The sequence below is a fragment of the Elephantulus edwardii genome, unplaced genomic scaffold, assembly GCF_000299155.1.
Source record: "Elephantulus edwardii isolate Elephantulus edwardi_28Jun2011 unplaced genomic scaffold, EleEdw1.0 scaffold00051, whole genome shotgun sequence".
NCBI classification, from domain to species: Eukaryota; Metazoa; Chordata; class Mammalia; order Macroscelidea; family Macroscelididae; genus Elephantulus; species Elephantulus edwardii.
In genome coordinates, this window is record NW_006399801.1 from 3,255,647 (window position 1) to 3,271,587 (window position 15,941).

Genomic DNA, 15,941 nt, shown 5'->3' on the forward strand with positions numbered 1-15,941 from the left:
AGATGTACTTTTGGCATGTTGCAAGGAGAAGCATCATGTTGGAGAGAGGCATCATGCTTGGGAGGGTGGAGGAACAGTGCAAAAAAGGAATATCCTGGATGAGATGGGTTGAATCAGTGACTGGGGTAATTGGGGTAGGTAGCAATGGTGTCTCTGGAGACTAAGGTGTGTCTGATCCAGGCCATGGTCTTTGTGATCATTTGTTATGCATCAGAGAGTTGGACAATGGCTGAGGAGGATAGAAAGAGAATTGATGCCTTTGAGCTTTGGTCCTGGAAAAGAGTATTGAGGGTACCATGGACTGCTAGGAAAACAAACAGATTCATCCTGGAAAGGGTTAAACCGGGTGGCTCCTGGGAGGCAAGGATCCTGAGGCTCCGTCTAACATACTTTGGACATGTTATACGGAAGGACCGGTCCTTGGAGAGGGACATCATTCTTGGTAGGGTGGAGGGACAGCACAGGAGAGGAAGGTCCTCTTTGACGTGGATTGATTCAGTGACTGGGATAATCAGGATGGGTGTATCAGAGATGGTGCGATTGGCACAGGACAGAGAAGAGTTTAGGGCTGTTGTACATAGGGTGGCTATGAGTCACAAGCAACTCAATGGCACATAACAACAACAACAACAACAACAACAACAACATGTCAGAGACAATAAGGTTGACTCAAGATAGAGCAGAATTCAAAGCAGTTGTACATAGGGTCTCTGTGAGTCACAAGCAACTTGATGTCCCATAACAACAACAACAAAGTGTAAAAAAAATCATCCATCTAAAACATCCTATACTTTTGTGGAACTGTCTATTGTACAGTGTTAGAGAGGATAATCTTTATGACTTATGACTGTGAGGAAAAGAAAATGGGTAGTTCTAAAATAATGGAACTGAATTTTTTAAACAAACTTATCACCGTTTTTCTGTCAGTGCACTCTATCAAGTTAGGAGGACACACCCTTATCTCAACATTTCCTGCACAGTCATTTTCCAGGAAGTGAAGAAGCTCAATCTTTATATCCATAGACCACTCTTGTCAGAGAAGTTACCTATCTGGCATTAAATGACTTCTGAAAATAACATTCACACGCACAGACCTTTCCTTGATGGAGGCTGTGTCCACAAACCTTGAGAGCTGCAAACAGCTCCGTAGAGCTGAAGATGGTCAAGTCCAAGAATCCCTTTTTAATAAAGAGAGTTTATTCATTTGGGATGCATACATTCTGAAATGTTGGCTCAATAAGGATGAATGTAAAGATGGTATAGGGGTCACAGGAGCACCAAGAGGAAGAACTGATGCCAGTTTAGACCGTTGTGTTAGGAGTTGAGCCCCATAGTAAGCACTAACTTGAGCAAAATGTGATGAAAGTACACAGAAGAAGCAATTGGTTTTGGATATTGAACTTATTAGGTTGTTTCCTAACATTTTTGGCAGCAGAAACTTAATTTACAAATGCCACATATGTGAAACTCCACTATCTTGATATGAACTAAGCAATCAAAAGGCAGGAGAGACAAGTCTACATAGAGGGACCTCGGGGGAAGAGCCTGGCAATCTACTTCCAAATACTCAGCCACTGAAAACCCAATGGAGCACGGTTACTCTGACACACACACACACATACACACGGGGTTATCATGAGTCAGTCAGGTCAAACCACCTAGTGTCTGGTTTGAGCCTTGCAGGAGATAAAGGAGCCTCTGGCTCAGATAACACTCCCTCTTCCTTCCATCTGCCCCAGAGATTTCACCTCCTAGCCCTACTCCACTAAGCCTCGATTGCATCAAATAACAGCAGGAAGTGGCAGCCCCAGATTCACAGCAGCTCCTTGCACAACAGAACAGCACTGCTCAATAGGATTTTCTTGGCCATAATCATTACACAAGCAGATAGCCAAGTCTTCCTCCCTCAGAGCTAATGGGTAGAAGGTAGGTTAAAACTTCTGACTTGAGCGGTTATTTACCATCAAGTTGAAACCAACTCACAGCTGACCTTCTGGTGGGTTTTCAGAGGCATTATATCTCACAGGAGTTGATTGTTCATCTTTCTACCACAGAGAAGCTTGTAGATTTGAACCATATACCTTTGGGTTGGCAGTATATATATATATACTACTTTTCCTACTGAAGAGTTTTGTCAACACAACTAGTTCAGAGATATGGAAGTTTCTTTTCAGCTTTAATCACCAATGATTCTGAGCTTAAAGGGATTACTGGAGTCCTGGTGATGCAATGGTTAGGCAATGAGCTGCTAAGTGAAAGACATTCTGACTAGCAAGAAACCGCCAACAGTTCTGAGAGAAGAAAGACCTGGTGATTGGCTGTCATGAAGACCTTAGCTTCACAGAACCTGTAGGACCATTGTGAGTCAGAACTGACATGATGGCACAAAACAATAACAGGGGGACTACAGTGCCAAATGTTAAGAGGATGAGAGTTGGTCTAGGGACCCTTATGCTTCTATTCTGCTCCAACCCTTGATGTCTTGATGTCCTTTAGACCTTGAGTGACTATATGAGCTGGAAGAAGAAACTGAATGTTAATCAGTTTAACTGAATGTTAATCAGTACTTCTTGTCAGTTATCTTCAATTGATGTGGGATCATATTAAAATCAAAAAATAAGGTAAACATTTTGTACCTCTTAACTTTTTCAAAGTTCTTTTTTATATCAGCAATCTCATCCAAGCTCCTGACAATCCCACCATCCAGAGAAAACAAGGTGGGTAGTGTTATTTAACAAATGAAACTGAGACCCTTTGGTGATTGAGTGAGCAAGAGTTCTGCGGTTCAGAGCCAATTACCAGCCTTTGAGGCAGCTTGTAATATCACTGTCTCCACGTCCACAAGGGAGATTGCAGGAAAAGTACTTTGAATTGATCCTGACACATAAGAAGCCCAATGTAAACATTAGATATCTGGGTAAAAAGTCTGCATGTTAGGTAAAAGATTAGCACATTGCTGGGAAGTGGGGAAACCCAGTATCAGAAAGCAGACACCTGATTCCTTCCTGCAAATCTCACACTAACCATTTTTCCTCCCAGTGTCATGTCATGAGACTTCTTGAGTCCATAGGAGAAGCACTTCTGTCTTTTAAAATAAGCAAAAATTACAATAAGTGAGTAACTCTGTGATGGCATTGTTCTAACTTCCAGAACTTTTCACTCTTATTTTTAATGAGTAAAGCCTAAGAGAAAAAATTAATGTGATTTAGTAAAATTTACTTAGGTATCATGTTTAAAAGCAGAATTATTCTTTTTATTATAATCTTTATACTGAGTATCTCATATGCAATAACACATTTCTCATGACCCATATTTTAAAGATAAGAAAGCTGAGCCACAGAAAGAGCAAAAATATGGACAAAGTGAAACAATCTTTTGACAAATAGAAATAACCTGAAATGATAATATGTGAATATTTCTTAGTTATCCCACTTAATTCATCCTCATTCTTTGCTTTTTAATAAAAAATGTTACATATCTAAAATGAAAGAAAAGAAATGTTAGGTATAGGCTTTCTTGATTGTTATGTGCTGTCAAGTTGACTACAATTCTTAGCAATCCTATGGGCAATGGCTCTAAGCCTTGTCCTATCCTGAGCCAGCCTCACCATCTCCAACATACCTGACCCCATTGCCACAGTGACTTTGTCAATCCATCTCACCCTGGGTCTTCCTCTCTTTAGTTGACCTTCTCTACTTCCAAGCGTGATGTCCTTCTCCAAAGACTGGCTTCTCTTGATCAAATGCCCAAAGTATTTGAGACAGAGCTACAAAATTTTTATCTCCAAGTAGCATCTTGCCTTCACCCTCTGCAGGAAAGATCTGTTTATTTTCTTGGCAGTCCATGGTATATTCAGTACTTTTCTCCAGTACAATAGCGTGAAGGCATTGATTCTTCTGCTGACATACTTAGTCATTGTCCAGTTCTTAGATTAATAGCAACCAACTGATAAGATCAAGGCCTGGATCAGGCAAACCTTATCTCTAGACTGATATTGTAACTCCTTAGCATTCTGGAGAGGTCCTTGACAACAGAGTTTCCCAATGCAACATGTTCTTTGGATTTCCTGACTGCTAATGCCAACGTTATTGACTATGGATCCAAACAAGATGAAATCATTAACACCTCAATCTTTTCTCTATCTATCATGATGCTGTCTATTGGCCTGATGGTGAGGAGTTTTGTTTTCTTGATGTTGAGATACAATCCATATTGAAGGCTACAGAAACTTGATCTTCTGTAGCAAGAGCTACAAGTCCTCCTCAGTTCCTAAGTAAGTAGGAATCTAAGAGTTGTTGTTAAGTGCGTTAAGTTCACTCTTTGTTGTAACCATCCTATATACAATAGAATGAAACACTGCCTGGCCCAGATCCATTCTCACAATCACTGCGATGTTTGAGGCCATTGTGGTAGCAACTCTATCAATCTGTATTGTTGATGGTGAAACTTAATCTTATGTTCTTTGTGCATGCTATGAGGGAGCTCTAGTGGCCTAGTGGCAAGAAGTTGTGCTGCAAACCCAAAGGCACACCACCATTTGAGTCCACCAGGTACTCTCTGGGAGAAAGATAAGCAATCTCCTCTCTTGCAATTAACTGCCTCTGAAAACCCACCAGAAGGTCAACTTTGGGTCAATTCCAACTCACAACAACAACCATCAGGAAAAAGCAGTCCTTGAAAAAAAGACTAACATGCTAGGAATAATAGAGGGTCAGCAAACACAGAAAGACCCTGAGCAAGATGAACTGGCAAAGTGACTCTCAGAATGGACTAGAGAATGCAGGACATGGTGAAGATGGCATAGGATAAGACAAGGGTCTCTGATCTGTTGTTCACAGGGTTGCAGTGAGTGGTAGTCAACTCAATAGCACCTAACAATAACAACTCCTTCCCTCATCAAGACTCATGTCCTCCTCAGGGCACTAGTCCTACTGACAACATGCTCAAATTTGTGAGTCATCCTCCAAGGCACATTTTAGATGCATTTCTTAGAAGACAGATTTGTTTATTCTTTTGGCAGTCCACGGTATATTCTTTGCCAATTTAAAGTCACCAGTCTTCCTTATGCATTGCCCATCTTTTACATTCATATAAGGTGATTGAAAGTACTATGTCTTAGGCCAGGCATATTTAAAGTCCTCCAAGTCTAACCTTACTTTTTAGCAATTTAAAGAAGTCCTTTGTGGTCGCCATGGCCGCCTAGTCGGAAGCCGGCGAGCCCGGGAAGAGGAAGTCCTTCAAGCTTCTAGGAATTTTAGATGTCCAGAACATTCCCTGTGCACGTGACTCAGTACTGTATGGTTCGTTAGGGTCTGTTGTGGCTGGCCTTGGACATTTTTTATTAACAAGCAAAATTAGAAGATCATTTGATGTTGGAGTTGTTGTTGTTGTTGTTATGTGCCATTGAGTCATTTGCGACTCATAGCGACCCTATATACAACAGCCCTAAACCGTGCTCTATCCTGTGCCAATCTCATTGCCCCTGACAAACCCATCCCGACTACCCCAGTCACTGAATCAATCCACCTCATAGAGGGTCTTCCCCTCCTGCCCGGCCCCCCAACCCGACAAACAAGAAGGCCCCCCCCAAAGAACCGTCCCTCCTGACAACATGTCCAAAGCATCTCAGACGAAGCCCCAGAATCCTTGCCTCCAAGGAGCAGCCTGGTTTAATCCTCTCTACGATGAATCTGTTTGTTTTCTTGGCATTCCATGGTACATTCAATACTCTTCTCCAGCACCACAGCTCAAAGGCGTCAATTCTCCTTCTATCCTCCCTAGTCATTGTCCAACTCTCTGATGCATAACAAGTGATTGCAAAAACCATGGCCTGTATCAGGCAGACCTTAGTCTCCAGAGAGACACTGTTGCTCTTCATTATTTTGGAGAGGTCCCTAACCGCAGACTTTCCCATTGCAATACGTTTTTTTATTTCCTGGCTACTGGTGCCAAGAGTGTTGACCGTGGAGCCGAGCAAACTGAAGCTGTGAACAATCTCAATCTCTTCGCCATCCATCCTGATGCTACCGATTGGTTCAGTGGTGAGAATTTTTGTCTTCTTAACATTGAGCCTCAGTCCATATTGAAGGCTGCAGTCCTTGACCCTCTGCAGTAATTGCATGAGGTCCTCCTCAGTTTCAGCGAGCCAGGTTGTGTCATCTGCATAACGCAGATTGTTGATAGATCGTCCACCAATCCTAACGCCATGCCTCTCCTCATAGAGCCCCGCCTCTCAGATAATCTGCTCTGCATACAGGTTGAAAAGGTATGGAGGCAGGACACAACCGTGACGTACACCCTTCCCAATTTTGAATCATGCAATGTTGCCCTGCTCTGTTCTGACGACTGCCTCTTGGTCCAAGTATAGGTTTCGCATTAGCACGATTAAGTGTTCTGGGATTCCCATTCTTCTCAGAGTCAGCCACAGTTTGTTATGATCCACGCAGTCAAATGCCTTTGCATAATCAATGAAACACAGATAGATATTCTTCTGGTATTCTCTGCTTTCACCTAAGATCCATCTAACATCAGCTACAATATCCCTAGTACCACGAACCCTTCTAAACCCAGCCTGGACTTCTGGCAGTTCTCTGCTGATGTACTGTTCCAGTCGTTTTTGGATAATCTTCAGTAGAATCTTGCTTGCATGTGAAATCAATGATATTGTTCTGTAGTTTCCACACTCAGTTGGGTCGCCCTTCTTTGGGATGGGAACAAATATTGACCTTTTCCAGGCAGTTGGCCAAGTGGTTGTTCTCCAGATTTCTTGGCACAACCTGGTGAGCACATCCACGGCAGCATCTCTTAGCTGAAATATGTCAATTGGTGTACCATCTATTCCGGGGGCCTTATTTTTTTGCTATTTCCTTCAAAGCAGCTTGAACTTCTGCCTTCATCACCATAGGCTTTTGGTGACTTTAAGATACTGGTTCCATTGTAGGTATAATTGTGCTAAACTAAGAATCCAGTAAAGAATTACCAGAGAAGGTATTAAAAATAAGATTTTATATGAAAGCACCCACCTTGATCCTGAAAGGAAAACCAAGAACAGCACAACAGCTGAGCAGCCATAAGCAGAGATCATCAATACAGCTCTCAGACCAACGGACAGAACCGAGATCAAGTGCACTAATCACCCAATTATGTACAAAGGAAATGAAGCCATCTTCACTACTATCAGTACCTGTCAGTTATTCTGGTGGCCCTGTACATGTTACGTGCCTCACTTTCTGAAAAAGTAAATTTAATTTACTGGCAGTGCATGCTAAGAATAAAACTGTAAAATCTAAAAAAAAAATCCTTTGCAACATATTTCCACAACGCATTATATTGATGCCTCTATGAGTGTTATGAATTCAAATTAGATAAAATTTTTGACAGCTTCAATCTTTTCTCCATTTATTATGATTTAACTTAATGTTCCAGTTGTGAGAAATTTTGTTTTTTATTATGCTGATGTGTAATCCACAGTGGACGCTAGACTTTGATCTTCGCCAGTAAGTGCTCCAAGTCATCTTGATTTTAAGCAAGCAAGGTTGGGCATATTTCATATGAAGCCATTGTAGCATTGTTGTAGCATTGTTGTAGATATGATATCTGCATATCTCAGATTGTTAATAAGTTCTCCTCCAATCTTGATGCCTGGTCTTCTTCATACAGTCCATCTTCTCAGAATATTTGTTCAGCATATTGATTGTTTAAGTATATAACTCTGATGTACATGTTTCCTGATTTTAAACCATGTCGTATCCTCTTCTTCTGTTCAAATTATATCTTAGTTCATGTACAGATTCCACATGAACACAATTATGCATTTGTTCTGGCAATCTCATTCTTCACAATGTTTCCCATAATTTGTTATGACCCATATAGTCAACAAGGCACAAGTAAATATTTCTTGACAATCTATTCTTTTAGCCAAGATCTATGGGGCATCAGCAATGATATATGTCATTTGATGTCCTTTTCTGAATGAAATCACACTTGAATTTATGGCAATCTCCTATTAGTGTACTGTTTCAATTATTTTTATTGATCTTTAGCAAAATTTTGCATGTGTGTGAGATTGATATTGTTTGATACTTTGCACTTTCTGGTTGGTTACCTTTGTTTGTAATGGGCACACATATAGACTGCTTTCAGTCAGTTTTCCAGGTATCTGTATACCAAATTTCTTAGCATAGTGATTTGAGGTGAGCATCTCTAACACTGTATTCTTTCAGTGGAATGTTTGCACTGGCAAACTGTCAATTCCGACATCCTTGATTTTCACTAGTGTATTTTATGCAGTTCATACTTCTTCCTTTTAAATTTTCGGCTCTCATTAATATACTTCCTTATGAAATTAGGGACAGTCGATCAATTCTTTTCAGTACAGTCATCTATATATTCTTTCTGTCTTCTTTTGATGGTTCCTGCATCATTCAATATTTTGCTCACAATTTACAACCACTGAAGCTCAAGGCTTGAATTTTTTTTTCTTCAGTTCTTTCAGCTTGGTAAATACTGAGTGTTCTTCTCTTTCAGTTTTCTAACTCCAGGTCTTTGCAAATCTCATTGTAACACTTTGTCTTTTTAAGTTTCCCTTTAAAATCTGTCCGGTTCTTTTACTTCATCATTTCTTCCATTCAACATTCTTCTACGCTGTATATCCCTGGTCTGTCATGATTGCTGTGAAGCTGAACATTGTGACACTCATGTATCAAATGTGATAATGGTCACCCACGGTAGACAGTGTTTGGTGGAGTTCCCCAATTAAAACAAGCTTGGAAGCAGAAATGGCATCCACTTCCAAAATAGCTTGACTTCGGAAACCCTATGAACCTGGGGAAAGGATGAAAGTTATACAAGTGCTTTGGTCTTTCATTCATAGACTCACTGAGTCGCCTACGACTCAACAGCACTGAACAACAATAGCATAGAGAGAGTGCAGTTGGCGTAGTGGACAGAAAGTGATTCTACCAAGCCAAAGGTGGGTGACTTTAATCTCTGGCACTCAGGCCTGTTTTTAATTGTTTTGTTCAAATGTTCTTTTAGGTCATATAGTCCCGGTCTGTCCACTTGCTATGCAGAGGTAGCTCGTGGTTGCTGTGATGCTGAACACTGTGACTCTGATATGTCAAATGCAATAATGGTTACCCATGGTGAACAGCATTTGGTGGAGCCCCCCCTTTAAGACAATCTTGGAAGCAGAAGTGGCATCCACCTCTGAAATAGCTTGCCTTCGGAAATCCCATGAACCTGGAGAAAGGATGAAAATTATACAAGTGTTCAGATCTTTCGTTCATAGGGTCACTATGAGTCTCCTACAACTCGAGGGCACTTAACAACAACAACAAATTCAGAAGCAAGTTTACACTACCAAGTACCATAGTAGACTGATGAGATGACTTTAAAGAAAAGATAAGGAACCAGCAGATGATCTCATTTTAGTTAGAGAAAAACATCAAAAGAGTAAGGTAAAAGCAAAATTAAACAAAGGCAAGGTAACGATGGAAGGGAAAGTTCAAGGAATAATCCTATTAGAGGGCCAGATAGGTAGGTCCCTATAGTCTTTTTTCCCCCCATTACCTAAATTCTCTTCCTCTTTTATAGACTTATTAAAAGTCTGAAACTTGTCCTGTACTGCATCATCTTCACAATATTCTTAAAGCCATTGTTAAAATCCTTGAGGAAGACTTGAAGGGTTTGCTGCAGAGGATCAAAACTACAGCCTTCAATATCGATTGCATCTCAATGTCAAGAAAACAAAAATTCTCACCACTGTACTGATAGGCAACATCATGATAGATAGAGAAAAGATTGAAACTGTCAATAACTCATCTTTCTTGGGTCCATAATCAATATACTTGGTACCAGCAGTCAGTAGATCAGGAGATGAATTGCATTAGGAAAGTCTACAGCCAGAGACCTCTGCAAATTAAGGCACAATCATGTTAATTTGAGGACTAAGGTACACCTTTTTAAGACCATGGTCTTTTTAAACACTTGCTATGCTGTTGAAAGCTGAGCAGTGAATGAGGATGACAGAAGAAGAATCAATGCCTCTGAATTTTGGTGTTGGAGAAAACCATTCTGCAAACTGCCAAAAGAACAAGAGAACCCGCCTTCAAGAATCCAATGCCAGCAGTTTTGGTTGAGAGTCCACTGTGAACTGTTTGGTTGGTTTGTTTATTTCATTTATAATCGTGTCTGAGCTGATTTTGTTTGCTGGATTTATAACAATAAGCAGAACCTGGTGGGCGGGGCTTGAATTTAAAAGTTGGTTGGGCCCTAACTAAGTCTCCAGTTTGGAGACTCATGTGTGAAGCGATTGTGTGTGTGTGTGTGTGTGTACAATACATAGGTGTGAAATGTTCTCAGGAGCCAAAATTCCTGCGCACAAGCAGAAATACTCTATCTTCCTCTTGGCTGCACACTCTAACCCCTAGTATAAGGTTCCATCTCTCTGAGAAGTGCCACCACCACTATAGTCTGTGACAACTCATAGGACCCACAGACTATGAGATTCATAGAGTGTCTTAGTTGTCTAGTGCTTCTATAATAGAAATGCCACAAGTGGATGGCTTTAATAGAAGTTCCTTGGGAAAACACGTCATGTTTAGAAAGGTGAAGAGTTATTGAAAGAAAAGAAGATCTTCAATAAGATGGATTGATACTGTGACGGTAGCAATGGGCTCAAGTGTGTCCGAGATGATGAGAATGGCACAGGATAGGGTGGGGTTCAGATTTATTGTTCATAGTGTCGTTATGAGTCATAGTTTACTCAGTGGTACCTAATGACCACACAGGTTAGGAGGATTTGGGGTCTGGTGCAGTGGTTTAAGCACTGGACAACTAACTAAAAAGTCAATAACTGGACCCCACTAGATGCTCCACAGGAGCAGTTGAGACAATCTGCTCTTTCAAAGAGAGCCTCAGAAACCCTATAGGACAGTTCTACTCTGCCCTGTAAGGCTACCATGAGTCTAAATTAACTTCACAAAAGTGGATAGGGTTTGGTTTTGGCAAATCTAGCTGCTGCCTCCACCACCAAGGAGAATGAACATATAGAAGCAAGATGACTAGATTGCCCGTAACAGCTGAGAGTCCCGGAGAGCAAGCTCCAGGGAAAATGTTCTGTCTCTGTTGACCGTAGAGAAAGGTCTTTTCTCTTTTCAGCTTATATTCCTCTATTTTCTAGAAATTTTCCATGTATCAACAGTCTTCTCCACCAATGCTTTCTGATCCTGTGCCTAATCTGTGTTTTTTTATATCCCGAAAAAACATAATGGCTTAAAAAGACATAAAAGACAACTGGCTTAAGACATAGTGTACACTGATATGGCCTCGTTAATGATAAAACAATTCAAGTCATAGCTTCAGATGAGCGGTAAAAAGTAGAGAAGGCAGACAGATAGGTCTGGGATCCTTTCCAACTGAGTAAAAGCCTGTAGTCTCTTTTCAGGGGCAGCAGGACCATCATCTATCCTTACACTCACATAAGAAGAGTAAGTCCGATTTTTCCTTTTTCGGGTCGTGGCGAGCGCAGAGAGGTCGCAATGAAGGCTTCGGGAACACTTCGTGAGTACAAAGTGGTGGGGCGCTGCCTGCCCACCCCCAAGTGTCGGACTCCACCACTTTACCGCATGCGCATCTTTGCCCCCAACCATGTTGTTGCCAAGTCCCGCTTCTGGTACTTTGTGTCACAGCTGAAGAAGATGAAGAAATCTTCTGGGGAAATTGTATACTGTGGACAGGTGTTTGAGAAGACCCCCTTGCGCGTGAAGAACTTTGGCATCTGGCTGCGCTACGACTCCCGCAGTGGGACCCACAACATGTACCGGGAATACCGTGACCTGACCACCGCAGGAGCTGTCACCCAGTGCTACCGCGACATGGGCGCTCAGCATCGTGCCAGGGCCCACTCTATCCAGATCATGAAGGTGGAGGAGATCGCAGCCAACAAGTGCCGCCGACCTGCAGTCAAGCAGTTCCATGACTCCAAGATCAAGTTCCCACTGCCCCACCGGGTCCTGCGTCGCCAGCACAAGCTACGGTTCACCACCAAGCGGCCCAACACCTTCTTCTAGGCACAGCCCCTCTGCCTCATCCCAGTTTGCACAATAAAACGCCTTGGGGATTGACGCTGGGTAAAAAAAAAAAAAAAAAAAAGAAGAAGAAGAAGAAGTCCCTTCTCTCTCTCTCTCACAAAACCCCTGTCCATTCTCTGTAAGAACATCCTCAGAGTTCCTTCTTCCACCCAGAGTCCAAGGCTCACCATCTTGGGCTTGCCCTTTTGCCACCTTGTATGACCAGTCTGTCTCCCAGAGCCTCACTGTTAGAAGAATTTGATCATCCTTTGCTTAAAAATTGTGGTTGCTTCAGTCCAGAATCTGCACATGTTAAAAGGCCATTATAAATCTGGCCTAAACTGCCAGCTAACTACACTCTGCAGCCCTCCTAATAGCTAAACCTATGCATCAGAAAGCTAGACAATGATTAGGAATGATTGAAAGAGAACTGATGCCTTTAGGCTATAGTGATGGAGAAGAGTATTGAATATATCATGGACTGCTAGGAGAACAAATAGATTCATCCTTGAGAGGGTGAAACAAGGCTGTTCCTTGAAAGCAAAGATTCTGAAGCTCTGTCTGACCTACTTTGGGCAAGTTGTAAGGAGGGACCAGTCCTTGGAGACGGACGTCAGGCTTGGGAGGGGGAGGGGCAGCGCAAGAGAGGAAGACCTTCAATGAGATGGATTGACTCAGTGACTGGGATAATGGAGTAGGTGTGTCACAGACAATAAGGTTGGCTTTGGATAGAGCAGGGTTCAAAGCTGTTGTTCATAGGGTTACTATGAGTTGCAAGCCACTCAATGCCACATAACAACAGCAACAACAATAATGGTCCACCCTCAATAAAAATATGCTTTCCCTTCTGCCCACTATTCTCTTTCCCAGATCTCTTCTTCACCTGGAAACTCCCCATTCAGTGATCAAAACCCATATCAGATGCTACCATTTCTCCCTTACTCCAAGTCAATAGTTTATCCTCTGGGCCTCATGGATATTTGTCCTCAGCCACACTTGCTATACTTAAACTGCTCGAGATGCTGAAATTTGGCTCAGTAGGTGGAAGAAAGATCTTATATTATTTTTTTCTATTCTTGTGCCTAGCTTGGTGCCAATCTTACTACATTCTCCCAGAAAATAACGTTTCACATCTGACAGCGCAAAAAGTAGAAGAAGCTACAGCTCTTCTTAGTTCTTTAATCAGATTGTAGTATTTCATTACTCAGGACATAGCCCTTCAGGCTAAAGTATGGAAGAGCTATGTTGAAAAAGAATGTATATGCAGAAGCATAGTACGGTAGACTGTATCCTGAGAAATCAAACACCTATATTTCAATAGGTGGTGGATGCCAAAGTTGACAGTACTGCTACAACTATTTACAAACAGTGGCTTCTAGAACTGTAAGGGCAGTTGAACTTGAAAGGGTGCCAGAAACAAAGATCTGGGAAAGACCACAAAATTCACATATATTGGTTTCATAGGGCAGTTGCAGTTGGAACAAAATACCGCAAATGAGGTGGATTATAAAGACAGAAAGGCATTGTCTCTCAGTTTTGGAGACCAAAAGTGTGAGACCAGGTGCCACCACATTGATTCCTTCTGAGGTCCTGAGACAGACTCTGTTCCTTGCTGTTCGCTCAGCTTCTGGTAGCTCCAGCCATTGCTTGGCTTATCACCAGTATACCACATGGTCTCTTTCCTCTTGTTGTCCTGCCTGTATGTCTCCTCGGCTCTTTTACAAAGATACCAGTCATATCATTGGCTCATTCATTGCTGTGGAGTCATTGCTGACCCTTTAGATGGTTTTCGAAGGCTGTAAATCACAGAGGAAGAAACTGCCCTTATCTCTCCTACAGAGCAGCTGGTGAATTCAAAGCAGTTGCCTTTAGATTGCCAACACAATCCTGTACCCACTTGGCCAGAAAGAATTATAGCTCACCAGTCAAATAGGCCACCAGTTATATAGGATTGTTATTTATTAATGGTTTGAGTCAAGTAGCTGCTCCAAACCCACCAGCCACTCCATGAAAAGATGAGGCGATCTACTCCCTTAAAGATTTTCAGCCTTGGAAACTCTGTAGGGCAGTTCAGTTGTGCTTGTCTTATAGGATCTCTATGAGTTAGATTCATTTTGACACCAGAGGGCTTGGGCAAAATTTGTGTTTTGCTTACTTATTATAACCTCATGTTAACCTGACAACATCTTTTATAACTCTGTTTCCAAACAAAGCACAGGGTTTAGATATCAGTATATCTTTTGGGAACACACAGTTCAACCTATTTCCACATAACTACCTTCATAATTTGACACTGATTATGGACCGTATTTGGGAGCTATTAATTTTTGTTCATTGTCTTACTGAATTCAAAGCACGAAAAAAAAAGTTATCTGGTCTTCTGAATTGTTATTTGTTCCTTGTCTGATAAATTTCTCTGCTGAAAAGTAGCAGCATTATTATACAATGAGTATTTCAGTCACACAAACTATTATTATAGTGATAAATCGAGGTCCCCTATATTTTTCCAGGGAAATGGAGTAGCCTAGTGCATAAGTAGTTGCACTGCCAAACCAAAGGCAGGTGCTTCAAATTCACTAATGGCTCCAAGGGAGAAAGGTGGACTATCTCCTCTATGGTATTTATAACTTCTGTAAACCCATTGAGTCAGTTCTGATTCAATAGTAACAAGTTTGAGTTTATATTATCTAGCATACTCTGGTGGCAGAGTCCATAACAGGTAGTGCTGCTAACTCAAAGGCTCTGAGTTCAAATCCACCATCAACTCCACAGGAAAAGGATGAGCAATCTCCTTAGAAACTCAATGGAGTATCACTGTGACTTAAAACCAACTCAGTCATAGTGAGTTTAAATCTCAATGTTTTTTAATATATTGTCCAAGGTACCCAAGCTGTACAGTAGCTAAAGAGCTCAACAGCTACTCCGAAGGTCAGCAGTTTGAACACAACAGTTACTCTAACAAAGCAAGATAAGGCAGTCTACTTCTCTAAAGATTTATAACTTTGGAAGCCTGACAGGACAGGTCTAGTTTGTCGTATAGGGTCACCACGAGTTAGAATCAACTTAATGTCAGTGGGTTTGATATTAAGCATATTATTCAAGTGGTATTTACACCATTATGAACAGGACATTTTTGCACATTCCTGTAGATAGAATTTGACATGCAGTCAGTGAATAAAAACCTGGAATGATCAGAACCAGTGGAACTAAAGCAATAAATTTAGAAAACCTAGGAAGTCAAGCAAACTAGCAGGTGGAACTTTGGAGCAGACCCTAGCAGCCAGCAGAGATAGGGAGCTTAGAGTCAATCATTTACCTGAGTCTCCACACTGAGATAGGGATCAGTATTCCTGTCATATCATTTATCCTATTTAATAACTTCTATTTATTTCCTAGGGCTACCATAAAAACAAAGTACCACAAAGTTTCATTTATTGTCTCTCACAGTCCAAGATCTGAAAGTTTGTACCATGTCAGGAGGCCTATGCTCTTTCCAAAGTCTTTATGAGAAGACCTATTCCTGTATCTTACAGTTTCTTCTAGTAGTTTCTAGCAATCCCTGGCATTCATTGGTTTATAGATGTTGTTAGTTGATGTCAAGTCAGCTTTGACTTCTAGTAACCTGTACACAGAATTAAATATTGCTTTGTCTTATGCATTAGAGTCCATTGTTGTAACTATGGTGTCAATATATCTCATTGAGGGTTTCCCTTATTTTGCTGATCCTTTACTATAAAGTTTATGAGGGGAGCTCTGGTGGCCTAGTGGCATGAAGCTTCACTGCAATCCCAAAGGCATGCAGTTCAAATCCACTAGATGATCTGCTAGAAAAGGTGGGGCAATCTCCTCCTGTGCCAGTCAAATCCAATG

General features: G+C 41.4%; 1 protein-coding gene across 1 annotated transcript; it reads left to right on the plus strand.

The window, feature by feature from the left end:
• Positions 1–11,540: 11,540 nt before the first annotated feature.
• LOC102866313 (60S ribosomal protein L18a-like) lies at positions 11,541–12,071 on the plus strand. The gene has a single exon (XM_006886710.1). The coding sequence runs from the start codon at positions 11,541–11,543 to the stop codon at positions 12,069–12,071; it is 531 nt and encodes a 176-aa protein (XP_006886772.1).
• The last annotated feature ends 3,870 nt before the right edge of the window (positions 12,072–15,941 follow it).